We start from the raw sequence: 26,540 nt of genomic DNA, 5'->3' as shown, positions 1-26,540 counted from the left end.
TCGCGCATTTTCTGACGGTTAGGACAACATGGCGGCCGAGTGTGGTAGCGATTCACAGCTGAGGAGAAGAAGGCACCGGGACCCGGAGGAACCGGAAAATACGGAAGTCAGCGCTCGAGAGCTGGTAGTGGCAGTGCCTCAACAGAACGAAGAGGAAAATGAAGAGCGCTGGGTTGGGCCTTTACCTGTAGAGGCAACATTGGCGAAGAAGAGGAAAGGTAGCTACAGAGACAGGCACAGGGCGAGATGAAATACTGTGTCCTCCGAGTGGGAGAGTTCAAACCAGACCCCAAAACGGAGGGTGTGTGATTGTGGGGATTTATGTCGAGGGTCGTCTTCTCACTTCTGGCCGTTCTCTACTCCGAAATAGTGATTTGGACAGAGTAAAGCTTCTTTTTAATAGTACCTAACAATCTCTGGTTTGTTACAATAGAGGCTAGAGCTAATTTGCCATAACTTACGTGTTTGGCACCGCTCATTTAATCCGTACAGCTGCCGTATGAGGTTGGAAGTTTTAATCCCGTTTAGCAGACGTGGAAAAGAAAACTTTCTATTTAAGATTTTTAGTTGAAGAGTGGTGGTAGTGTATTTGGCCACTTGGGAAGGTGGTGCCTATTTAGAGTCTTAAGGAATAGATAAGAATAATTTAATTCCTGACTCCATCAGTAATGAGTTTTCTGACAATTACAAAACTTTCCTGGATTACAAGTTTTTCATCCAGAAACCAAGATCTGTGGTTTTCAAACCATACTCATGAGATATCATGGCCTGAAGCATTTTGCCACTAGCGTGTAATAGTGACAAAATTTTATCAAATAAAAAGGGTGATCCAAAAAAAGGGGGAGATGTTGGTGAAAGGGTCACATTAAATTTTCTTATTTTTCAGGTTCTTTGGAATGTTTTCCTTAAACGTATAAGACCATTAAAATGTGATCTTTCTGAAAGCTCAAATCTTTATTACTCTTCCAACTTAAAAATTTTAAGTGATTTCTGATTATTTTTAAAACAATGTCCAAACTCCCTAATATAGCATGTAAGGCCCTTGATATGATTCCTCCTTCAGCACATTTCCATTACTTCCTCGGCCAAATCCTTGATCCTCCTTATTCTTTGTCCAAGCCATACTATAACACTAGAGAATGGGGCATGCCCTTTTACAACTGCGAATGTCTACGTGGGTGTCACAAGGTCTACCTGGAATAATTTTCCTCACCCACTTAACTTAATCTCCTGTCTTTCAACCTTTAGCTCAGCTGTTACTTTCTCTGGAAAACATACGACTTTTCCAGTCTGGGCTGAGTTTCTAAAGTACATTGATCTTAAGTATGAGATGTATTTATTAGAGTGAAAATTTTATGTATCCAAATTTTGAGTACAAGTTGGATACAGATACAGCAAAATTTTATGTATCCAAATTTTGAAGAAGCTACTTTTTTGAAAATTGTTCCTTAACACCCTTGAAGTGCTGTTACCTTTTTTACTGCTAAGTCTTTTAAGTTAAATGTTACCATAGCAGTTGTTTCCTCATTGCACTTGCTACATTTTTAAATTGTATGTTTGTTCATGTGATTGTCTGATGAATGTTTCTCTTTACTGTTAAGACTGTAAGCATATAAGAGCAAAGACCATGCCTATTTTGCTCCAGTGCTTGGTACAGTGCTTTCCATATAGTGAGTACTCAGTAAGTATTGAATGAATGAATATTACTATGTGTAGGTTTGCAGTTATTTTCTTGCACTTGATACAGGTCCTTTTTTGTGGAAATGAGTGGGAATGGAAAAGTCCAAAAATATCAAAGTGCTGATATTAGCATTAACAAAAAGCTTATATTAGCATTAACAAAAAGCTTATAATCTTAATACAGTTGAGACAGTGAGATGCTTATTCAAATTAGTGTATTCAGTTTGAAGAAAAAGTTGAAATTCAAAAACATGTATAAAATATTAGAAAAATATCACTGAAGATTTTATCTAAAAGGATAGGGGTTTAAAACTTAGTAGAAATGGAGCCATCCCCTTTAACATGTTCTTTGGACATTGGACTTTTGTACACATTTTCAGAAAGATACTATAAATGGTTATATGGCTCTACCTTATATTATATGGTGCTCTCTCTATATATGTATTATATATTATATGGCTTTACCAATGATGGTTTTCTCAAGACAGTGTTAACTCTTCATGTCCATGTCCCTTGGAACCTAGTTTGTTTTCAGTAAATATCTGTTCACCAAGTGAACTAACAAACAGCAAAAGGAATATGCATCAGGATTAAATTTAGCTGTATATTACAGAAAACTCCAAAGGACAATAAATAAAGAAAAAAATCCAAAAATGACAATAAAGATAAAAGTCCTAAAGTAGACAGTCTGGGATTGGTGTGGAGGCTCCAAAGGTTCTTCCTTCCTGGTTTTCTGCCCCAACATCACTAGGATATGGACCTCATGTTTGTCCTTGATGGTTATCTCCCAGTTTCAAACTGTCAGACTGGGGAAAGAAAGAACGGCACAACTCTTGAGGGAGACTTCTTGACTGTTACTCAACACTTCCACTTTTATTTCATTGGTGCTTAGTCACTCCTAACTTCAGAGAAGGTGAGGAAGATACTATAGCTGGATGTCAATACTCACATATAAAAACGGAGGTTCTGTTACTGAAAATGAAGAGAGAAGTAATTTGTTGGACACAACTTTGAGCTTGCTAAATAGCAGTGATGAAAAGCCATGAAACGATCATGCTTAATTTATGAACTTTTTATGGGCATGTTTGGCCTTCATTGGATTGTTTTTAGGTACAAGTATGTCATTTTTTTACTAGTATATTTTTTGTAGCTCATATCATGAAATATTTTCTCAGATTACCACTCTTAAAAATGTTTTGCCCTTGGAAAAAGTTTGAGAAGCACTCAACTGGACATTCTCTAGGATTTTCTCAGCTCCAAAAATCTAAGCATTTATTACATTTACTCAAACCTAGTATCAGTTACTTCAAAGATGATCATTGCCTTCAAGATAAACTGGGATGTTCTGGATGGCCTTTGACCTCGTACTACTTATTTAAATTAGCAGTAATAATTGGATCTACATGGTTGGAAAGTTGGTTGTGATATGTTCATGAAACTTAAGATTTTTGTCTTTTAATGGAACTTGTATGTTAAGCCAGAGCCACTCAATTCTTAAGTTCTGGGACACAGTTAAGCATCTGTATAATACCTGTATAATACCTGTATAATACCTGATTCATGACCAAATAAACAATGGTTCTATTCAGTACCATGAAATAATAAGTTACAACTGACATAACAGACCCTGGATGTTTTTCATTACACATGAATTGAGAGAAGTTAAAATCTAAAAGAAACTATAAAATAGTATTTAGTTCCAGTTGTTAAAAAATATTTTTCTTTACTTTTTCCCCTTAGTTCTAGAGTTTGAAAAAGTCTATCTTGATAATCTCCCCAGTGCATCCATGTATGAGCGCAGTTACATGCATAGAGATGTTATCACCCATGTGGTGTGCACCAAGTAAGTCTGTCTATATTTTTTTCTGAGAAGTTTGTTGTTTTTTTTAAAAATACTTCAGTTTTGAGGTGAATTGTAGAAGTAGCTTTAGGATATTGAGGATTTCTATTTTATTCCATAGGTTTTTAAATAGTTTGTTAAATAAAGACCTACAGGCTCTTTCCTATATCATCCAAAGATACATTCTCTAAGACCAAATTCCCTACTTTGTGTACATATCTTTTGAAGACAAATGCCAATAGGGGATAATCCGGATAGTATCAGAGCTTCCGTGAAGGAGAGTGTGTTAATAATTTGGGAGTAATTGGTAGCTGGCCGTTTCAGTACAAGTGGGGAAAATGATGAAATCCAAAACATTCTGGAAATGTCACAGAACCTTCAAAATAGCTGAATAGGGTTTTGTAGAAAGAATAGTAATACTCTACTCTTTGCTGAGCTCATATTATGTCTAGGTCCTGTGTCAAGGCTTTTTCATTAAAAGATTTTAAGCTTTTTCATTAATTATCCCATTTATCTTAACAGTCTTACAAGTAGTATCCATCTCCTTTTTATAGATAAGGAAACAGGCTTGTGTGTGTGTAAACTTCAAAACACTAGATTTCGATAAAATCTTCAAAAATCTTTCCATTGTAGTCTGCTGCCTTAGGTTAAACAAAGAAACCTGGAGTGACAGAAAGCTAGTCCTATATGCTGCCTTATTAACTGATAACTTTCTACTAGGAAAAGAGCTAATATTTGGTCAAAATTATTCCATAAAAGGAATATAAAGATATTTAATTTAAATAGGCATAAAGTGATTTTTGCATCTGTTTTAGAAAGTAACTCCTACAATTTTATATTCAGGACAGACTTTATTATTACTGCTAGTCACGATGGACATGTTAAATTCTGGAAAAAAATAGAAGAAGGAATTGAATTTGTTAAACATTTTCGTAGTCACCTAGGTAAGAATTTCACTTTTTCTTTTTTTTTTTTTGGCTGTATTTCAACTGTATTGATTAAAGTTTCTTTTTACATTTTTTTCCTTTTAATTATATCCATTTCTTTGATGTTTACTAGAATGTTTTGATTTGGTTTCTTTAAATAGGAGTTATTGAGAGTATTGCAATTAGCTCTGAGGGAGCTTTATTCTGTTCCGTGGGTGATGATAAAGCAATGAAGGTGTTTGATGTAGTGAACTTTGACATGATCAATATGCTGAAGCTTGGGTGAGTTTTTTTTTAAGTGTGTGTGTGTATATATATATATATATATATATTTTTTTTTTTAACGTAATGAAAGAATTCTTGAACTAAACTTCACCGTTTCATAGGTATTTCTAAACAGAATATATTACCATTCCATTAAAAAATGTGCCTTTATATTTTGCTTGGGAAAATTTATTATGACTCTTCGTTATGATGTTGTTTGTGGGCTTCTGCTGTGAGTTTTGTTGTTAACTGCAACAGAAATGTCCAAGTAGCACCATAACAAGGATTAATTATATCCATTTTACACTACTTAATAATTTAATGAGTATCCATCATTTCTCATTTACTGGCATTTAAATTAACTTCCTTGTAATGCTTATTTCAGTAATATAGCATTGTGTTTTTATAAGGCTTATGCTTATTTTTGGAATTGTTGGTGATTTTAAGCTTTAAAGTATATTGATAGCCAAACTATGTGGTTAGACTGTGCAGTAACAAAATTAAACAGAAGACGATGGGCTGTGTAGCTTAAGCAACAGAAATATATTTTTCTCACGCTTCTGAAGGTTCAGTTCAGTTCAGTCGCTCAGTTGTGTCCGACTCTTTGCAACCCCATTGACTGCAACGTGCCAGGCTTCCCTGTCCATCACCAACTCCTAGAGCCCACTCACACTTATGTAAATCAAGTCAGTGATGCCATCCAGCTATCTCATCCTCTGTCATCCACTTCTCCTCCTGCCTTCAATCTTTCCCAGCATTAGGGCCTTTTCCAATGAGGAGATTGGAAAGTCCAAAACTTCTGGAGGTGGAAAGTCCAAAATCAGTGTTCCAGCAGTGTGTGTTTTCTGGTGAGGACTCTTCCTGGTTTCACACTTTGTCCTCATTAAGTACAGGGGAAAGAGTGGAATATCTTGCTCTTCCACTTCTTAGAAGGCCAAAGGCCTGTTGGATTAGGGCCCCACCTTTCTGACCTCATTTAATTACCTGTTTAAAACCCTTTCTCCAGATACAGTAACTTTGGGGATGAGGGCTTCACCATGTGAATTGGAGAAAGGTGAGGATTAGAACTACATAGTTCAGTATGTGACAGTACTTTTTGGGAATTTCCTTCAAAACCAGTTTATGAACCACTAAAAGAAGTCAGTCTCATTATTTATGACTAAAAACTTACTTTTTTGACTACAAATAGAAATACCTATTGATCATGTGTCATATTCCCTGCTTTGTTTCCCCCAGACTTTAGCTGTTTGTTTGTATATTTTTAATCAAATATATGTTGAACATTTGCCACCTTTGAGGGTATTGAAAGAGAACAGGCATATCTTGTTTTATTGCACTTTGCACACACGGTTTTTTTTTTTTTTTTCCAAATAACAAGTTTGTGGCAACCCTGCTTGGAGCAAGTCTGTACTCACCATTTGTTCCAATGGCATTTGCTCAGTTTGTATCATTTCACATTTAGTAATTCTCATAATATTTCATTTTTCATTATTATTATATTTGTTACAGTGATCAGTGATCTTTGATGTTATTGTTAGAAAAAGATTACAACTTGCGGAAGCCTCATATGATAATTAGCATTTTTTAAGCAGTAAAGTTTTTAAATTAAGATATGTATATATACATGTAATTTTTTAGACATAATGTGATTGCACACTTCAATAGAAATACAGGTAGTGTAAACAAACATTTATTGTGCACTAGGAAACCAAAGAAAATCCGTATGGCTCACATTATTGCAATTTTCAATTTTTGTGATCTGGAACCAAACCTGGAACATCTCCAAGCTATACCTGTGTCTTTTAAGATTTGATAGGAATTCTGAGAGTCCTAAAAAAGTTTTGAGTGTTAGCTCTGTCATTGGAGTAACTGTAACTTCTCAGACTGATAATTTTGAAGGAGACAACACACAATTGAATATATAAGTTTAGTATGTTGATTACATCTGTCCAGTTTTTTACACTTTATCAGGTAACATGTTAAAAGCTCACAGTATTAAGATCAAGCTACTGATAATGAGAGAGTGATATCAGAATATTTTTCTTTTGAGCAAAACCATGACTAAAATATTTTGACCTTAAATATTTCAAGAATGGATTTGTAAAGTATACTAACATGCTAACCTATTTAAAAATAAGGTATACATAGACAGGGGCTTCCCAGGTAGAGCTAATGATAAAGAACCTGCCTGCCAATGCAGGAGACATAAGAGATACATGTCTGATCCCTGGGTAGGAGAGGTCCCCTGGAGGACATGGGCATGGCAGCCCACTCCAGTATTCTTGCCTGGAGAATCCCATGGACAGAGGAGCCTGGCAGGCTCCAGTCCATTGTATCCCAGTCGGATACAAGTGAAGTGACTTAGAATAGCACATACATAGACAGAGACATGGAGATTAAAAAAAAAAAAAAAAATTGCCTCAGAATATTTTAAGAACCAGGTCTGTTTCAGTTTCCTTGTAAATACTTGCTGTATGAGTTCTCTTCTTGTGGTTTGATCAGTCCTCAGAAGTTATTATCATTCATTTATGAGATCAGAAAGAGGAAAAATTAGTAACTTTTCCTATTCTTCCCCATTCTGTATCTCACTGCTACTTTTGATCAAAGAATCTAAAACTGGCTAAATCACTGGCGCGGACATTTTTTGGTGATGGGAATGAGTAAGGATGTTTACAACTTGTTTTGGCCCCTTCTTATCCCCCTCAATTCTTTACTATTTTAGGTATTTCCCTGGACAGTGTGAGTGGATCTATTGCCCAGGGGATGCCATATCTTCAGTTGCTGCTTCTGAGAAAAGTACAGGAAAAATTTTCATTTATGATGGTCGAGGAGATAACCAGCCACTGCATATCTTTGACAAACTCCATACATCACCTCTTACTCAGATACGGCTAAACCCAGTTTACAAAGCAGTAGTGTCTTCTGACAAATCTGGAATGATTGAATACTGGACCGGTCCTCCTTATGAGTATAAATTCCCCAAAAATGTGAACTGGGAATATAAAACTGACACAGATTTATATGAATTTGCCAAGTGCAAGGCTTATCCAACCAGCATATGTTTTTCACCTGATGGGAAGAAAATAGCCACTATTGGTTCTGACAGAAAAGTTAGAATTTTCAGATTCTTAACTGGAAAACTCATGAGAGTCTTTGATGAATCACTAAGTGTAAGTACCATATAAATTTAATCAGATTTTACTTTTCTGAAAATGTCTTTAGTTTATGCTGTTTCTTAAAAGATTTTTTTTTCTGGACATGGACATTTAGATTGATGATTAATTTGCTTATCACATTAAAGAGACTGTTTGTCTGCTGTCTTGCATTGTTACTCTTCAAAACGCTCTTCTCTAGGTTTATGATGTGATATTTTCTGAGCCAGTTTTTCTTACACTTAGGTGGCTGTTTTTGTAGTTTTGTTGTTTGAAGGCTCATTCTTCTGAGATCCTCAAAACCCACGCTGGGCCTCCTTCTCTTCTCATTCTCTTCACTCCTGCCTTCCGTATGACTACTTAAAAATTTATTTCTCCAGCTTTCTATTATAAACAGACCTGGTCCTATCCTTTTAATTTATTTATTTATTTTTGCTGTCTTCATGAATAGCACCAACATGTATCTGCTTGCACAAGCCAGAAATCTGAGTCATTTTTAATTGTTTTTCCTTACCTGTCTATTTAATCCATCATGAGTCCTGTCAATTTTACTTTCTACATATACTTTAAATACATACATTTCCTTTTAGCACAGCTGTGACTACCCTAGCTCATAATCTGTTGCCTGGCCTATTGCATGGCCTACTCCCTGTATCTATTCTAGCTTCTTCCTAACCTGTTATCCATGCTCCACCCAGAGGAATCTTTTCAAAACACATTATCTTATCATGTCATCCTTTGAATCTTTCAGTGACTACCTGTTGTTTTTAGGATTGAGACCAAAATCGTGGCCTACCATATTGTACCTCTCACTACCACTTCCACCTACTATAATTCACCTCCCTCCTTGCCTCTGCTGTACCCAGTCAGGCCTTCTTTCAGTTTCTTGACTACGTCTCCCACCACAGCGCCTTTGCATGTGCTAACCATCCTGCTTGGAGTGACCCCTAGTCCCGTTAATCCTCATTCCTCCCCTTACCTATTGAACTCATCCTTCAAATCTCAAAGAATCATTTCCCCTGGTGATCTTCCACTATTCTTCCAGCCTCAGACTACTTATATTTTTTTAATATATCACTATTTGTTTTCTTTTATAATATTTGGTCTTATTATTTGATTAATGTGTGCCAACCCACCACCCCCCCGCCCCAGTAGATTAAACTGTGTGTCATTTATGGTCTTCTATCTGTTTTGCTCGTGATTGAATCTCCAGCACTAAGAATGATACCTGACACGTAATTACTGCTAACAAGAATTTATTGGGACTTTGCTAGTGGTCCAGTGGTTAAAATACAGCACTTCCATTGCAGGGGCATGGGTTCAATCCCTGGTTGGAGAATGAAGATCCTGAATGCCTTATGGCATAGCCAAAAAACAGGGAGAAGAAAAGAAGTATTTATTAGAGCGTGTAGCTGTAGAATGAGTTTTTATCCGTGCAAAGATAATTGGTTTTGTGGATATTTGAGTCTCATCACGTTTCCATCTTGTGGTTCTCTAACTGCTATTGGTATGTTGAATTCTCCAAAAGTCTGTGGGTCAAACGTTTGTAACAATAGTGTTTATTGTACAACAGTGTCAATTCTACAGCCTTTGTAGTCACCAATTTATAATAGATTCCTTGCATTGAAGCATTCCATGCTTCAAAAATGCTGTCACCTTATTAGTGATGTGGTAATAAGTTGGGTGAATTAGCTGCCTGAAAGAATAGGAATCCAGACAAAAGGGAAGGTTTGTATGCTAGTCAAATTATCCTCATAACTCATTTTCTTATTGGAAGAATATAGCTTTCCATTATGCTTTTGGGAAAAGGAGAAACCTGATGTTTTCTTCTTTAATCGTGGCTTCAACTTAAATATAATTTTAAAACTCTTCACAATTTGCAACTCTTCCTAGATTCCTTAAGAAAACAAATCTATTCTCTGGATATAAATTGTTTAACACATATACATATGTGAGCTGTTGAATTCACTCTATTTCATTGTTGTCTTTAATATTTGTTGAAATTATAGGATTAGTGTGATAAGATCAGTAGCAAAGTATAGGACAGAAGTTGAGATTCAGGATGAGGGAGTTTGCCAAAAAAAAAAAGTTTGCGCCATTTGCAATTGGTGCAAATGCCAATTAATTTAGTAATAATGCTAGTGATTAGTTAGTTAATGATCTCATAGTTCCATGTTAAGGGTTCTAACTAGTTAGAGTCCTAGTTTAATGGACAGATTTAATTGGATGGTGTGAAGTTGTATCTTTTGGTATTTTATTAGTCAGGAGTACTGCATATGGCCATACAGAGATGATGAGATGACCAGAGATGCAGCTGTTAAAGCTAGAATATTGTAAAAAAAAAAAAACACCAATACAGTATATTAATGCATATATATGGAATTTAGAAAGATGGTAACAACAATCCTATATGCAAGGCAGCAAAAGGGACACAGATGTAAAGACTTTTGGACTATGTGGGAGAAGGCGAGGGTGGGATGATTTGAGAGAAGCGCATTGAAACATGTATATTCCCGTATGTGAAATAGATGACAAGTTCAAGTTTGATGCATGAAGCAAGGCCCTCACAGCTGGTGCTCTGGGACAACCCAGAAGGATGGGATGAGAAGGTGGGAGAGGGGTTCAGGATGGGGGGACACTTGTACACCTATGGCTGACTGATGTCAATGTATGGCAGAAACCACAATATTGTAATTATCCTCCAATTAAAATAAATTAATTTTTTAAAGATATTGATGTGCTTAAAAGGTTAGATTAGCATTTATTACTTTTACATGGGCAGATGACCATCTATAAACTCTATTTCTTGAAAATGAATCTTCTTTCTAGCAAAAATAATCAAGGCTCCCATGCTACAAAAATGTAGTCTAGCATCTAGGCTATTTCTGGCAAATGAATAAAGCAATAATAGTTCAGAGACTGGCAACAAGAAACCCTAATGTTCCCTAACATGTATACCTCCTTTTCATTTTTGGAGTTACATATATTGTTGTTCTTTCCACATCTAAAAAAACCAGAGATTTTGTTAATGCAAGCATGAAAAAAAGTAGTAGATGGTACATAAGCCTGACTGACTTCTTTTCATTTGCAATAGAGAGCCACTTTTGATTTCTGTGGTTTGATGCCCTAAATGTCAGGAAAACTGAATGTAAAGACCACATCTTTGGGGAGGCTGGTAGTGTGATTGTACATAGTAACTGAGATATGACCCTTATCTTGAAAGTTGTGTATTAAATATCAAAAGAAAAGTAAACCAAATGTCCATACTAAAGGGCACTCATAACATTCATCCATCCTAAATCACATTTACTTAATGATAATCTAAATATATAGTGGTACTCCAAAATAACTTGAAACATTTTCTGAAATATGAAATTGTTATAAATTAGTGAAATCATAAAAAATAAAATTTGGGTGCTTGTTAAATGGCAGGTCCATGATCCTGGAACAAGAACTCACAGTCCATATCTGCATTGTGCAGCTTAATAGCCACTAGCCACGTAGGGTTGCTGAATACTTGGCATGTGACTAGTCCAAATTGAGCTGGACTAAAAGTATAAAATACACACTGGACTTCAAAGACTTAATATAAGAAGGAAAAAAGATCTCAATTTTTAAATATTGCTTAATATTTTAATGTCTTTATGTCGCTTTTTTGTATTATTGATTTTGCTTAATGTCTTTGATAATATTTTAGATATATTGGGTTGAATAAAAGATTAATTTCATGTTCATTTTTGCTTCGTTTAACATAGCTACTAAAAAATTTAAAATTACATATGTGTTTATACTGGAAAGTGCTAATCTGTGGCTTATAAAATGCAGCAGATATATTGTTTCTGCAGAAAAAGCAGTATCTTAACTCTTTTTTTTTTTTAATTAGAAGAACCAGCTAGTATAACCCACTCGTGTTCTTGCCTTGAGAATCCCAGGGATGGGGGAGCCTGGTGGGCTGCTGTCTATGGGGTCGCACAGGGTCGGACACAACTGAAGTGACTTAGCAGTAGCAGCTAGTATAAATACTATGTTTTTTGATTGAATTTTCTAATTCAGTTCCTGCTTATAGTGTTTATAGAGTACTCCTTAAGAAGATATATAAGTACATAAACTGTCAGTGGCTATTAATGGACACTCTGCTTTTTTTTAAATTCTCCTTCCCTTTATCATGTAACATTATTTTTGTTAATAAATGGTTTGTTTCCTAGATGTTTACTGAACTGCAGCAGATGAGGCAACAGCTACCAGACATGGAATTTGGTCGACGGATGGCTGTAGAACGTGAATTGGAGAAGGTGGATGCAGTGAGATTAATTAATATAGTTTTTGATGAAACTGGACACTTTGTGCTGTATGGAACAATGCTGGGCATTAAAGTTATAAATGTGGAAACAAACCGGTAAGCTTTAATATCACATATGCTTTTTAAAAATTTACTTCTAAAGGACCATTTCCTCCTTTGGGGAAACAATGGGGGTTTTGTTTGTTCCAAGACAAGTGGAATGGTCCCAGATGTCTAAACTTAACCAAATGTTTTGACTGGATTTTTCTGTGGTCTTTTGGTTGTTTATAATCTTATGTAAAAAGTTTCCACTCATGTTTGTTAAAGAAATGGAAGAAAGATATGCATAGTTTCAAGTTTATTTTTTTTTTTTTAACAAGTTTCAGTCTGTCTTTTGCTTATTGATTTAAATTAGCCCGTTTCATGTTAAATGTTGCCAAATATCTTAACCACAGAATTCAGCACTACATCCTGCTAGACATAAAATCAGAAGTTAAAATGCATGAAACCACAATAAGCCTTTTGTGCAAATAGCCCATTTGGTCTTAGAACAAAATTGCTATAATCAGATACTATCACTCAATGTAAATGAAAAGAACTTAAAGTATATTTAAAGGAAAAAAATCTTGTGCTGTACATTTTCACATATAAACAAATTTATATTGTAGTTCTTGGCAATACAGAATCTTTGAAGGCTTGAAGAAAGATTAAAATGATAGGGATAGGTTAAAACTGTTTAACTGAATGATTATATTTTTTTTATCTGAAAATTATAAACACCTACCAATTTAAAATAACTTTTTGTGGGGAGTGGGAGAGGCAGAAAAATACTTTTTAAAAACCTTTTACTGGTTATTTTGTACAAAAATAAAAGATAGTTGATTCCTAGCTTTTATCTGCAGAGTTGGTATAGTTGGAGTTAATCCTGATAATTTTATTATATGTATTTTCCAGGTGTGTGCGGATTTTAGGCAAGCAAGAAAATATTAGAGTGATGCAATTGGCTTTGTTCCAGGGAATAGCCAAAAAACATCGTGCTGCAACTACTATAGAAATGAAAGCTTCTGAAAACCCAGTTCTTCAGAATATTCAAGCTGACCCAACAATAGTCTGTACATCCTTCAAAAAGAATAGATTTTATATGGTATGTGGAAGTATCAATACCAGGAGATAGTCTTTTATGTTTCTTCCAGTTTGATTGGAGTTTTATTTTTTTAGCTTGTGCTTTTCCCTGGTAGCTCAGAGGTTAAAGCGTCTGCCTGCAGTGCGGGAGACCTGGGTTCAATCCCTGGGTCAGGAAGATCCCCTGGAGAAGGAAATGGCAACCCACTCCAGTATTCTTGCCTGGAGAATCCCATGGACGGAGGAGCCTGGTGGGCTACAGTCCACAGGGTCACAAAGAGTCGGACACAACTGAGCCACTTCACTTTCACTTTCAACTGAAGAGAATGTTGGCCATAATAGCAGACTTTCTAACAACCAGAATACCATCTTATAAAATTAGTATTGTAGAATCTTTAACTAGGGTTTGATTTTAAGTATTTCTGTACTGTTTTACATCCTGTTTTTAACTAGTTTTCAACCTAGCTTCTACAACTATTTGTGTTGTCTAAGACAATAGGAAGTAAGTGGCTGTGGTAATAATTGCATCCAAAATTGATTTTTCCTGTGGACTTTTAAAAATTCTTCTGTTTTAGTATTATTCACACTCTTCAACATGACTTGCACATTTCCTTCTCTAGATACAAATCTTTTTTCATCTTTTGATTCCATTGTAATGATGCTACCGTGGTGTACATTCCTGAGAGAGATTTTTCTTCTGGAAAAATTAGAAGTACTTTGCATGTTAAGTAAGATTGGACTGAAAATCAAACTACTAAGCTATCTAGGAGTAACACTGTTTTAACTTTGTTCAGTCAAGCAGAAAAATCTGAAGTGTAGAGACCTCTGCCTCTGTATCTGTCTTTTATGCGTAGCGACTTTCTAAAACCCAGGTGTGATTATTTTTTTGCCTAAAATCCTTAAATGACTCCCCAGCTGTCTATATTAACCACTTTCCTAGTTTATCTTTCTTCGTTTTTAGTTCATTGGCTATACTGAACTTGATCCCACTTGCAGGACTTGATGTGATTTTTACTTGGTGGTATTTGCCCAGGTTATTCCTTCTGTCAGCCACAAACCTCTCCCCAGTTCCTTTTCACACTTCAGGTCTCAGCTGGGAAGCCTTCTTCTGACATCAAGTCTGGATTAGGTGTGCCTGCTTGTGTACATGTCACACTTTTGGGAATAATTTGGTGATTTTGGGGCGGGGTGGGAAGGGGTCTCTGACACTGTCCTCTCTTCCTCAAGATAATATAAAATCCATAAATACAGAGCACTATGTTTTCTTCACATACCAAACTCCACAGAGTTTGGTGAATTGTCTGACCTATTATAGGATACTCATTCATTGATCTGACAATTTACAAGCAGCTGTGGTGCTCTGAAGGTTACCAGCATTTGGTAAATGTGGGAAATGTCAATTTATCTACTCCAGCCAAGCTTTTAGCCTAAAATGGATATATTCTTTTAAGATAAGAATTTTGCTTATAAACTTTCAAATTCACTGCTAAAGATTTATTAATATGTATGGTAAAGAAAAATACTTGTTATTACCTATAATTTAACTGTTTTGAAGGTAAAAAGAAATCATCAGAGACAGTTCTTAATATACACTAAATTTAATTTTCATCCACTTTATTTAAAAATTGTCTTTCCCCAGAGTTTGTTTGTTGATTAAACCACACATGTTCCTTAGAAATTCTGAAGAAATAGAAAAATAAAAAATTAAGTCACTCACTGAGTATTTATACTGCTAACATTTTCATGATTTATTAGATGTACATATTCTTAAATAAAACTAAAATGGTATTCATACATACAAATTTTATGTCCCTTTTTTCAAATCCAGTACCATAAAATTGTATAAAATTTGAACTTTAATAGTTCTATATGTGAACTAAATCAGGATAATTTTAAAAATTCATATAACTAACTAGTGGAACAAACATGTCACTCTTTGGTAACTGGAGAATACTGTGTTAAAGCAGTGACATGCTGGCTTAGTTGTTTCCTCATCTGGAGTTGACCCAAGTAGGCCAAGGGCTGACGTTAGGGTCAGAGCATGGGCTCCAGATTTACCTTTCTGGAGCTGAGTGAGCATCTACCTCTCTTGGGGAGAAAGGATTTCTGCTTACTGAGAGTCAAATAAAAGAGTAGGCCTTTAGAAGTCCAGAATTTTAACAACTGAAAGTTTTCTCTCAATTCTCTGTAGACTTGAGGATCCTGAGATTTCTGCTTCATTCAAAATGTACTGTACATCCTTTCTTCCAAGCTTCAAGGTTTAGATAGGTCAGATGGGACTCTGTCCCAAAAAAAAGAGGAGGTCAAGGTCCACTACTGATTCATCTTTGAATCCTCATCCTACCAGCACCAGGTCCTGTTCATAGTAACAACAATTATTAAGATGTATGTATTGCCTTCTGTGTTAGGCACTATTCTCTAAACACTTTATACCCTTCATTTAATCTTCATATCAGGTGTCATTTTGAGGTAGTTTTTATTATGATTCTCTTTTATGAGTAAGGAAATGAAAGTAATGAATTTACTTCCCCAAAGTCATGTAACTAGTTAAGTGGCAAACTACAATTCAAACCCAGGCAATCTAAATTGTGAAAAGTAAGCAATAGATGGCAGGTTAGGTAGGACATACTAGAAGACAGAAGCAGAGAGCTACCTAAAAACTGCCTATTTTTTAAATGGGTACCCCAAAAAGTTTTCACCAAAAAAGATATTAAATTCCATTTGAAATCATTCATCTTCATCATATGAATTTTCTCATTAGGCAAATGTATAAATTTAGTTGCCTTGCACATCCTATGATTGGAAGCAATTCCTGAAATAAGCATTTATTCTATAAATGTAAATTCTTAGTTTCCTCAAATACTTCATTAGAAATGCAATTTTCTTGTTCATAAATTTTAACCAGATGAAAAATTTAATTCATTTACTTACTTTTTATTTTCCTCCTTGAGTTTACTAAACGAGAACCAGAAGATACAAAAAGTGCAGATTCTGACCGAGATGTTTTTAATGAGAAACCTTCTAAAGAAGAAGTCATGGCAGCTACTCAAGCTGAGGGACCCAAACGAGTGTCAGATAGTGCCATTATCCACACAAGCATGGGAGACATTCACATCAAACTCTTTCCTGTTGAGTATGTACTGTTTCTGTTGTCATAAATAAATAGCAGTGTAAATGTGTATATTTGAAGAAACTGCAACTTCTTGTAATTTTGAAAAATTGAACTGTGTTGGATAAAACATCTTTCCTGAGCTCTCTGATAATTGTTACATTAGAAAATGTGAAAATTTTATACATACATATACATATTTCATAGGTTTATTATTATGAGGACAAAATATAGTAGATATGACAGTGCTGAATGTAAACTATAGATTGACATACAATTGTATATTACTGCTACCATCAACTACACATGCCAACTATAGGTTTTGTGGTTCACTTGTTATAACTGGCTTTCCTCTCAAATCTTTAAGGGGAGGATAATTATTTTTCCTTCCTGACATTTGAGTTTGCAGAATGAACATACAGTCCCAAATACAATGCAATACAACTGGTTATTCTTGATCCAAAAGAAGACATCTTTTACAGTGCCTTGATTTAAAGTACTTTTGTTATTTTGATATGAATGTTTTATGTCCAATATTTTACTGTATCTTGACACTGGACAAAAAACTAGGCAATTCTAGACACCTGGACTATCTCATTTTAAGTAGAGAACCCATGCATCCACTAAGCCTGTTCCTTGATGTGCTTGGTACAAGATTCTCTTGATTCTCTCTGCCATTCTCAGTGTTGGGAGCTATTATATGATAATATACAGTATTAAATCATCTCATGAGATTAGTTAATATTATTTAGAAAATGTATCTGAGTGTGTGACTATCATTTAAAGTTTATTAGATTTAGTAGCTATCATAGCAGTGAATAAGTCCTTGGTCAGGAAATGTCACCATACTATAACATTGTTTTTATAAGAAAATTACCTTTCCCAGGACTATATACAGTGGGTTATGGTGCTATGGTTATATTTTTTAAAAATACTAAATGACTTTGGGACCTAAATACTCTCAAATTCAAGTAAAATAAGCAGTTGTGATCTAAAGATGGTATATTATATAAACTATAAGAACAGGCTACTGCCTATATGCCCTGTCAGCTCTTGCTTCTGCTGAGATCAGAAGAAATGATGAAAAAAAAAGACTGTCCTGAAACATTGAAAAGATTCTGAAAATACCATTGGGAAGGCAAACTACAAAGAAAACTTTCCTAAGATGCTCCATTAAATTTTCCTATTTTTAATATATGTCTCACTAGGTGCCCTAAGACAGTGGAAAATTTCTGTGTTCACAGCAGAAATGGTTATTATAATGGACACACATTTCACCGCATAATTAAGGTAAGTTATGCAAATTTTATATGATTGAAGGAAAAGTATGTTATTGTATAACAAGAGGTTTAGAACCTAAGGAATCTCATTCACACTTAGCACTTTATTAGGAATAGGAAAAATGGACTATGGAAGTCAAAAGAATAATGGATGATCATGAAAATCAGATATAAAATCAAGGATAGGGACAGTAGCATGGTAGCCTTTTTAGAAACACTGCAGCAGTCTTTTGTCAGCAGTTGAAGGAAAGGATCAGGTAGTGAGTAAAGGGTCTTGCTGAGATAAAATCAATAGCCAAGGTAACCTGTTTCTAGTGGCTAGATAAGGTCTAGATCTAGAAGATTAAGTGTTAGAAGAGCCATGTTGCCACTTTATCTGTGAAAACTACCACTAATACCTGATGAATAGAATGAATTCAGCCCAGGTTTTTGTTGAGCAACATTCCATGAAATGTATGGAGCAGTGAGGTAGTTCTTGATTACTGGCAGGTCAGAAATGGCAGAAATGTCAGACGGAAAAATTTGATTTCAGAGTTCTGAAGGAATTGGTGAAATGACTGACTAGGACATTCAGAGTGTCTAGGGAAAGGGGAGAGAAAAGAGTGAGCCAATTATATAAGGCCTAACACATTAAACAAGATCCTAAAACTTACCTACAGTATTAATTGGCTTTAATTAAAGATTATTGAGTGAGATAGTGTCTGTCTATAAATGGAAAGACTTTTACATTTTTGTTTCCATCATTGAGATAAGATGGCAGTTATGCAATGAAAATATATAATCTAAATTAAAGTATAACCAAGGGTTTACTTTAAAATCACTTTATAGAATAACTGTTAAGATTTTATTGACTATAAAGCACTCTTGACAAACATATGACTCCAAAGCATACATATATGTAATATGTGTAATATTACTTTGTCTACTTTCTGTTAAGGGCTTCATGATTCAGACAGGAGATCCAACAGGTACTGGTATGGGAGGAGAAAGCATATGGGGAGGAGAATTTGAAGATGAATTTCATTCAACATTACGACATGACAGACCATATACACTCAGCATGGCCAATGCTGGATCGAATACTAACGGATCCCAGTTTTTCATAACAGTAGTACCAACAGTAAGTAGAACATGCATGTGTGTGTGCTAAGTTGCTTCAGTCATGTTTGACTCTTTGCAGCTCGATGGACTGTAGCCTGCCAGGCTCCTCTGTCCATGGGATTCTCCAGTCAAGAGAATCCCAACTCAGGGATCAAACCCATGTCTCTTATCTCTCCTGCATTGACAGGCAGTTTCTTTTCTACTTGCGCCACCTGGGAGGCATTTTCTGTAAGCCAAAGATGCATGGGTTTTGATCTAAGAGAGTGAATTCAGTGGAAAAGAGAGCTTTATTATTCTCTATTATTTACATATGCTAGGATATAAAAATGAAAACAATTTAGAAAGGAAAATGGAAAATTACCTAACAAATAAGACTTTACTTTATAAACAGTACTTTTGTAATTCAGGCCACGTGAGTTTAAGTCAGCTTTGCACTATTTGTTGGACAATCCAAAACAAATTATTCTGCCTCTGGGCTTGTTTCCTCATCTTTAAAATAGTAGGATTAGAGTGTAAGAATTCCCGATTTTAATACATTTTTTCCCCACATTTTTCTCTCTCTGAAATCAGAATGCATTTTCCAGCTCCCTTTGATCTAAAAGATGCAGATATTAAACATTAAGCTTTTTTATTTTTTATTATAACATAGAACTACTCTTAAAAGCTTCTAAGTGAAAATACATCTTTTAATTATATTTTAAAATGAAGCCAAAGTTTAATTCTTTTTAATGAATGACACTGTAGCTTTCATGAAATACATGTAAGAATATCTAGCTCTATTGCTATGCAGTTCTACAAAATTACAAAAACACTTTTATTTTTTAGAATTAAATAAAGAAAACAATTTATAACTACTGTCTGCCAGGTACATGATCTCATGTAATATTCACAATACTTCTAAGTATTATAATGAAAGTGAAAGTGTTAGTCCCTCAGTCATGTCCAACTCTTTGCAACTCCATGGACTGTAGCCCATCAGGCTCCTCTATACATGGGATTCTCCAGGCAGGAATACTGGAGTGGGTTGCCATTTCCTTCTCCAGGGGATCTTCCCCACCTAGGGATCAAGCCTGGGTCTCCTGCATTGCAGGCAGATTCTTTACCTTCTGAGCCACCAGGGAAGCAAGTTTTAAAAAATAGATGAGGAAACAGTGAGACCTGATGAACTTGCCAAAGGTCAAGTAAGTAGCAGAGCCAGAGTCTGAACTCCTATCTCTGATGCCAGAGCACATGATGCCTAAAGTATTCCAGACTTCTTGTGCAGGTAAGGTTACTACAAAGAAACTTAACCTTCAGCAAACATCTCCCAGCTCCCTTTGATCTAAAAGATGCAGATATTAAATATTTAACTATGTTTTTTTATTTTTATTATAACATGGAAACTACTCTTAAAAGCTAAGTGAAAATAATCTTTTTAATTATAGTTTAAAATGAAGCCAAAGTTTAATTCTTTTTAATTTGCTCATCCAGTGGATGTGATTTAAGAATTTAGGGTTTACCAAGATTTTCTATTTGTCCTCCAACACAGCCTTGGCTTGATAATAAGCACACAGTGTTTGGACGAGTGACTAAAGGAATGGAAGTTGTACAGAGGATCTCCAATGTCAAAGTCAATCCCAAAACAGATAAGCCCTATGAGGATGTCAGCATCATAAATATTACTGTCAAGTAAAATAGATTTGTCTCATTGTCTGTATAAATAAAAATACACATACATTAAACACAGGATTATTTTACATAAGGAAGGTCAAGATTTGCTGAATGTACAAATCATGTTTCAGGGATTCAGTATTATATTTGTGTATATATTTTTTCATTAAAGGCTATTTTTTAAAAGCTCTGCCTCTGAGTTTTCTTGCAGTATTTCTCATCCTAAGAGGTGATAAATGGACTAAAACTCAAGCAAATAGCACTTTATACATAATTTCTCAAGAGTCTTAAAAACGATATTAAAAAATGAGAATGGTATGCATTTGTTCCTCAGCTTTTTAAAAACATGCCAAATAGTCTGCCCTCAAATGTTTCTTTAGATCTTAATAAAGGGCATCTTTGGTGACATACCACTTCCTTTTTTACAAGGTTTGTCTTTCACACCAAATAGTTTTGTCTTTTGAGCACTCACAGTTCAGTCACTCAGTTGTGTCCAACTCTTTCCGATCCCGTGGACTGCAGCATGCCAGGCTTCCCTGTCCATCACCAACTCCTGGAGCTTGCTCAAACTCAAGTCCATCGAGTCAGTGATACCATCCAACCATCTCATCCTCTGTTGTCCCCTTCTCCTCCTGCCTTCAATCGTTCCCGGCATCAGGGTCTTTTCCAGTGAGTCAGTTCTTTGCATCAGGTGGCCAAAGTGTTGGAGCTTCAGCTTCAGCATCAGTCCTTCTAATGAATATTCAGGACTGATTTCCTTTAGGACTGACAGGTTTGATCTCCTTGCAGTCCAAGGGACTCTCAAGAGTCTAAGTAAGTGGTAAGCAAAATTTCAATAAACAGCAAGTTCCTGTGGTCAAAAGTGTTAAATTCCTGAATAATTATGAAATATTCTTCAAATAAAAGAATCAGAATAAATGAATATACCTGAGTCCATGGTTTTATACAATAGTTCATTTACTATTTTCATATCGTTTCTCTAATGTAGCTAAACAACTTTTGTCTTCAGGTTATGGTATCTCTTCTTATCTTACAAAATATATCATCAAGAAAACTACATATTGAGTAAAAATGTTAATATCTAACAAGGGAGAGATTAGTAGAAATCAGAACAGTGTGAGTTTAAGTCTTAAACTGATTTCTTCACCCACCCTCATAAATTATTTCATAACTTCAGAATCACTGCTTCTACTTTCCAAACAAACTCTTAGGAACTTACAGGAGGAACATGTTCAACAGACCTGTTTAGGAAATTCACATTCTCATGCTTAATATCTAAGCTTATACTTTTCCTTCTACTGATCAGCAGGATTATTTCCTTTACCCATTTTGTACCACAAACTGATGGAAGAACATGCCTTAACTCTTAATATTGTGTCCTCCTTTTAAAAAGAACTAAAACTGGGACACAAAATGACTTTCCACTATGACACTTACCTTTTTCCCCTAATTTTAGGTGTTTAGACTTACCTATCAATTCATTCATAAAAGCTTAATCCTAAACTTTGGGTGATAACTGCCACCAAGTGGTGGTGGTGATGCCTCATCCTCCCCAAAATACAATTATTTTTGCTTTGAGAGGAAATCAGGTTTGATTAATGAATTTTTCCATTCCATGTCACAAATTTACCATAATCAGTAGACCTAAAAAATATATATTGCTATATGTCTATTTTAAAGCATGTTTTAAACTATTAGCAAGATACTGATGCTTACTCATTAGTCCTTTTCATTTATTACTCTTTATAGGGAAAAGTACAGCTATTTTCTTCCTTATTACCACCTTGCAAATTGAGAAGTATCTCAGTGTTACATAAAAAGTCTTTCTTTTAGCAATATTAGCTCAGGATATAACTAGGTTTTCCAAGGCCTTTTCTGAAAACAGTTATTTAAAATATGATATTCTGTGTGAAACAGGTTAAATTAAAAATTTTAAAAGCAATTATTTCACTTTAGTCAGTGCAGAATTTTAGCTCTCCTTTAAAAAACACTACAGTTTTAATACATATTTAAATGTGACGTAAGTTGCAAATAAAGAATAACATTTCTAAACTTTTAATAAACTATCTCAATTTGACATTGAAGTCAATCCCTATCCCATTTTGTTTTGTTTCTCCTAACCACAGCACAAGTATGACTTTAACTGGTTACCAGCAATACTACTATATAGATAATTCAAGAATTTTTAGAAAGATGATAGGATTTCTTTAAAGTGATCTTAACATTTTATTGCTATCCATTCTGATGATTTGTATAATGCAAATAATGGCTTCTGGTGATTATAAAGCATTCCAGAATTACAGACCAAGACTATACACTTGAAAAACCTGCTTTACGTAAACTATACAATAGTATTTAGCTTAATACAGAAATTCAGTGCCAGGAGGCAAATCCAAATAGACTGTATTTAAAACCTCTCAAGTTTGACATTTCCCAGAGGGAACTAGCGCAGTCTTGCTAATAATTAGTGAAAGTACAACCAGAAATAGAAATAAGAGCCTGAAAAAAACTTCTTAAAAAAATAATAACTACTACTACTAGATACATTATAATCAGGTCTAAGCACAATTTTTAAATTGTGTTGTAGAAATATGCTAGGAATGTGATTTAAAAGTCAAGCAAAACTGGTAAAATAAATTTACAGAAGAAAGCAAGTTTACATATTAGTGTTAGACTGTTTTTGAATTACTTAGTAGACAAAACAGTTCAAGGGCTCACAGGCAAATGTAACACGTTTTTTTATTTTTCACAGTTACTGCAATCAAATATTAATTTAATTCAGAAGTATTATATGCACAAACTATACTTCTAACAGCATGACCTTTTACTTGAAAAATAAAGGATGAGATATTACATTTACTTATTTACACACTGCCCACAACTGATGGATTTTTTTTTAATGCTTTGTTTTCTAAAAGTTTCGTTGTTTTTAAATGAAATATATTTGAAAAGACAACCAAAACAGTGCCACCCAGAAGTCACATCTTGTCATCAGCCATCGTAAGGATTTAACCTCATCCTAAAGTATGTGCTCAGTCGTGCCTGACTCTGTGACCCCATGGACTGTAGCCCACCAGGCTCCTCTGTCCATGGGATTCTCCAGGCAAGAATACTGGAGTGGGCTGCCATTCCCATCTCCAGGGGATCTTCCCAACCCAGGGACTGAACCCGTGTCTCCTATGATGGCATGTAGATTCTTTATCAAAGAGCCCTCTAGGAAGCACTTCATCTAAAGTATAAAGAGCATTAAAAAAAATATATATATATAAAACCCAATCTAGGTATTTTTAAATATAAAATTAGACTGCCATAATAAGGGAGTGTCCTTAAAAAATGAAAAACAGTAAAGAGCACACACTTTAAATTTTTTACTCACAACCCTGTAATAAATGTGATATAAACTTTTTATACATTTCTTCTTTTCCTTTTGTAGACATGTTTCTCTCAAACCACCTCTTAAGGCCTTGTCATGAAAATCCTTGATCACCTTTTATTGTTTAAATAAATGCACTTATTTTGGGAAAACGTTTTAAGGTATTCATTTCCACTACTTAAATAACTTCTCTTGAGGTAGAGGTAATTTCTACTTAGATCTCTACCTTTTATGTAGACCAACACTGGCTTCTGCGTATAACTTACTACATTTTACCTATAGTCATTCTCCTTAAAGATGCAATATTATTTTTAAAAAACACACTACTAAGTACTTTATATTGAAAAATAGAAGGACAAATTTAGAACTCTGACCCTGGAAATAATACATCCAGGTTCAGCTCTGCAAATCAGTCTTTTCATAAGTGAAGATCAACTAGAATATAACTGACTTTCACAGTTTTTTATTAATTGTTCTTCAGTGTAGTACTGATCTGACAACATCAGGCCTAGTTGGATTACATTTCATTCTAACTTACTGGGTTTTATACAAAAGGCTTTAAGAGAGCTTTAATAAAATACTGTATAAAATATTAATCTTCTATAGCTTATAGTTCTTAGCATTAAAGATGTTCTGTTATACTGAACATTAAAGTAATCCTATTACCCAAAGATGCAGTTTGGATTTTATTTCATTAAGCCACTGCCTTTTTTGCTACCGCATACTGCCAAAATCCAGTGAAAAGGCAAGTTAAGAAGCCATGCTTCACCTGCTTCATACAGAGGGTCCATTAGACACTTGGTTGGCTATTCTTTCTTTGAATGAATAAACCTTCACCTGCTCTTTCACTGTGACTACTTACTTCCCAATGCTGGATCGAATACTAATGGATCCCAGTTATTCATACCAGTAGTACCAACAGTAAGTAGAACATGCATGTGTGTGTGCTAAGTAATCTGTGTGTACACACGTAATCTGAAAAACTTAACAAATGTATGTTTTAAAAAAATGCATATCCAGTAAGTCCCTGTTTAATCCAATTTAATCTGCTCAATCAGCTATTTAAATTTTACTACAGAGTTTTTAAAAGCAATATTGTACTGAATTCCCAATCCAAGATTCCTATATATACATCGTAAATTAGCTATCTTTCAGATGTAGAATTTCTTACATCATGTTATGTGCAAAATAACTCTTAACCACAAAACTTTAAACAACTGCTACACTTAAAATCAGGCAACATCCAATACTCCAGCAGCCACAAGTTGGCGTGAGAGCCAGTCCAATCCTTCATACAGTCCCATACCACTTCGAGCATCACAGCCCTGAATATACCAGCTTCGGCCACAGCACAATTTATGGAGACTAAGAAGCTCAGTGATTTCTTCTACTGACAGAGCTCCAGCAACATCCTAAAAGATAAATACACATCAAAAAATTTTTTTCATAAGTCTATGCAAATTAGCATTTTTGTAATTATTGCTGTATACAGTTCTGCTGGTATCACTTTAACAGAAGCCTAAAGTTAAAACCTAAATTCAACTTTCAGTAATTATTCAGAGATTAATGAGAACAGAAAAAGAATTGTTTTGGCTATAACAGTTTGTAAGAACAGTCTTTAAAAAAAAAATATTTGGCTGCATGAGCTCACAGGATCATCACTGTGTCATGAGGGATGCTTCACTGGAGCACAGGGACTGTAGCTGTGGCACAAGCTTTTAGCTGCTCCACAGCACTGGGGATCTTAGTTCCCCAACCAGGGGACCACACCAGCATCCCCTGCACTGCAAGCCGGATTCCTAACCACTGGACCGCCATGCAATAGTCTTGCAATGAAATCAATGAGGCTGTGCCCCCTGAATGAAAGATACTGCCCATGTCATTATAAGGCATCTACTTAAAAGGAAATTAATACACGTATATCATAAGAAATGGCTCTTACATAGGGTTTATAAAGAGTTTATTAAACTCTCCCAGGAAATTCTCTGACGGTCCAGTGGTTAGGACTCACTGCTTTCACTGCCAGGGACCCAAGTACAGTCCCTAGTAGGGGAACTAAGATCCTGCAAGCTGTGCAGCAAGGCCAACAACAACAAAAATCTCTCCAAACAGCCCTGAATACCCTTCTTCCCAGAAGCAACCATCAGTAACAATTTCTTTCATATTTTCCCAGAAAACTTCTATGCACACTCATGTAAATGAACAGGACACATTCTAGTTTTTTTGGTTTGTTTTCTTAACACATATATTGAAAATAAAGATACCTTTCCATTGTCAGGACAAGCAGAAAAAATTTTCCACCAGTATTTTTAACTTCTGTATTGCATTCCACTGTAGGTGTAACATAATTTTCTTAACCAGTCCTATACTGAATATTTACATTGAAAATATGTGCTTATGTGCTATTACATATGCATATACATGGAGGCAAACATGTTTTTAAATACATACACTTGCAAAATTATCTCCAAGACAACCTTAGGATATCTGTCTACAGAATACATTACTAGAGAATTACAGGGTAAAAGGGTATATGCATCTAAAACAGTACTTTTTATATGCAGTACTTTGACAAAGTACTGCCATATTGCCCTCCAAGAAAATATCTCACATTAATAACCACACCAGCAGTGTATCCATGTCTGAGGATTATCAAACATTTTCATCTTTAACAAGATGATAAGTGGAAAATGGTATTTCACTCTGCCTTATTTGCATATCTTTAATCATAAAGTGAAGTGTATCAGTTCTTAATAGCTTGCCT

At 35.0% G+C, this 26,540-nt stretch overlaps 2 protein-coding genes across 5 annotated transcripts in view; one reads left to right on the top strand and one right to left on the bottom strand.

Moving 5' to 3' along the window:
• The first annotated feature begins 15 nt into the window (after nucleotides 1–15).
• PPWD1 (peptidylprolyl isomerase domain and WD repeat containing 1) lies at nucleotides 16–20,593 on the top strand. Of its 2 annotated transcripts, XM_061129667.1 has the most exons (11): nucleotides 16–218; nucleotides 3,421–3,523; nucleotides 4,364–4,464; nucleotides 4,608–4,728; nucleotides 7,433–7,880; nucleotides 12,068–12,258; nucleotides 13,096–13,285; nucleotides 16,215–16,396; nucleotides 17,581–17,662; nucleotides 18,590–18,772; nucleotides 20,282–20,593. In XM_061129667.1, exons 1-11 carry the CDS (start codon nucleotides 29–31, stop codon nucleotides 20,423–20,425), a joined length of 1,935 nt encoding a protein of 644 aa, XP_060985650.1. In that variant the 5' UTR covers nucleotides 16–28; the 3' UTR covers nucleotides 20,426–20,593. The 2 variants fall into 2 exon arrangements, with proteins under 2 accessions (XP_060985650.1, XP_060985651.1); XM_061129668.1 differs by lacking the exon at nucleotides 16–218 and having other exon boundaries at nucleotides 3,472–3,523; nucleotides 4,364–4,386; nucleotides 4,682–4,728.
• Nucleotides 20,594–23,124: 2,531 nt separating this feature from the next.
• The window catches only part of TRIM23 (tripartite motif containing 23), a 33,010-nt gene continuing 29,594 nt past the window's right edge, over nucleotides 23,125–26,540 (bottom strand). For 2 of the 3 annotated variants that reach the window (XM_061129669.1, XM_061129671.1), the window contains one exon: nucleotides 23,125–25,188. In XM_061129669.1, the coding sequence (XP_060985652.1) occupies nucleotides 25,009–25,188 (180 nt within the window). In that variant the 3' untranslated portion in view covers nucleotides 23,125–25,008. The remainder of the gene's footprint in view (nucleotides 25,189–26,540) is intronic. The other variant, XM_061129670.1, reaches the window with a different exon arrangement.

This window comes from Dama dama, chromosome 25, assembly GCF_033118175.1.
Source record: "Dama dama isolate Ldn47 chromosome 25, ASM3311817v1, whole genome shotgun sequence".
NCBI classification, from domain to species: domain Eukaryota; kingdom Metazoa; phylum Chordata; class Mammalia; order Artiodactyla; family Cervidae; genus Dama; species Dama dama.
The sequence above is the reverse complement of the archived record's forward strand: the minus strand, read 5'-3'. Positions and strand labels throughout refer to the sequence as shown.

Bases quoted from the DNA above. Each gene is read 5' to 3' on its own strand.
- PPWD1 (XM_061129667.1), top strand. From the start codon at position 29: ATGGCGGCCGAGTGTGGTAGCGATTCACAGCTGAGGAGAAGAAGGCAC. The intron at 219-3,420 runs GTAGCTACAGAG...TTTTCCCCTTAG, and splicing joins ATTGGCGAAGAAGAGGAAAG to TTCTAGAGTTTGAAAAAGTC. The intron at 18,773-20,281 runs GTAAGTAGAACA...CCTCCAACACAG, and splicing joins TCATAACAGTAGTACCAACA to CCTTGGCTTGATAATAAGCA.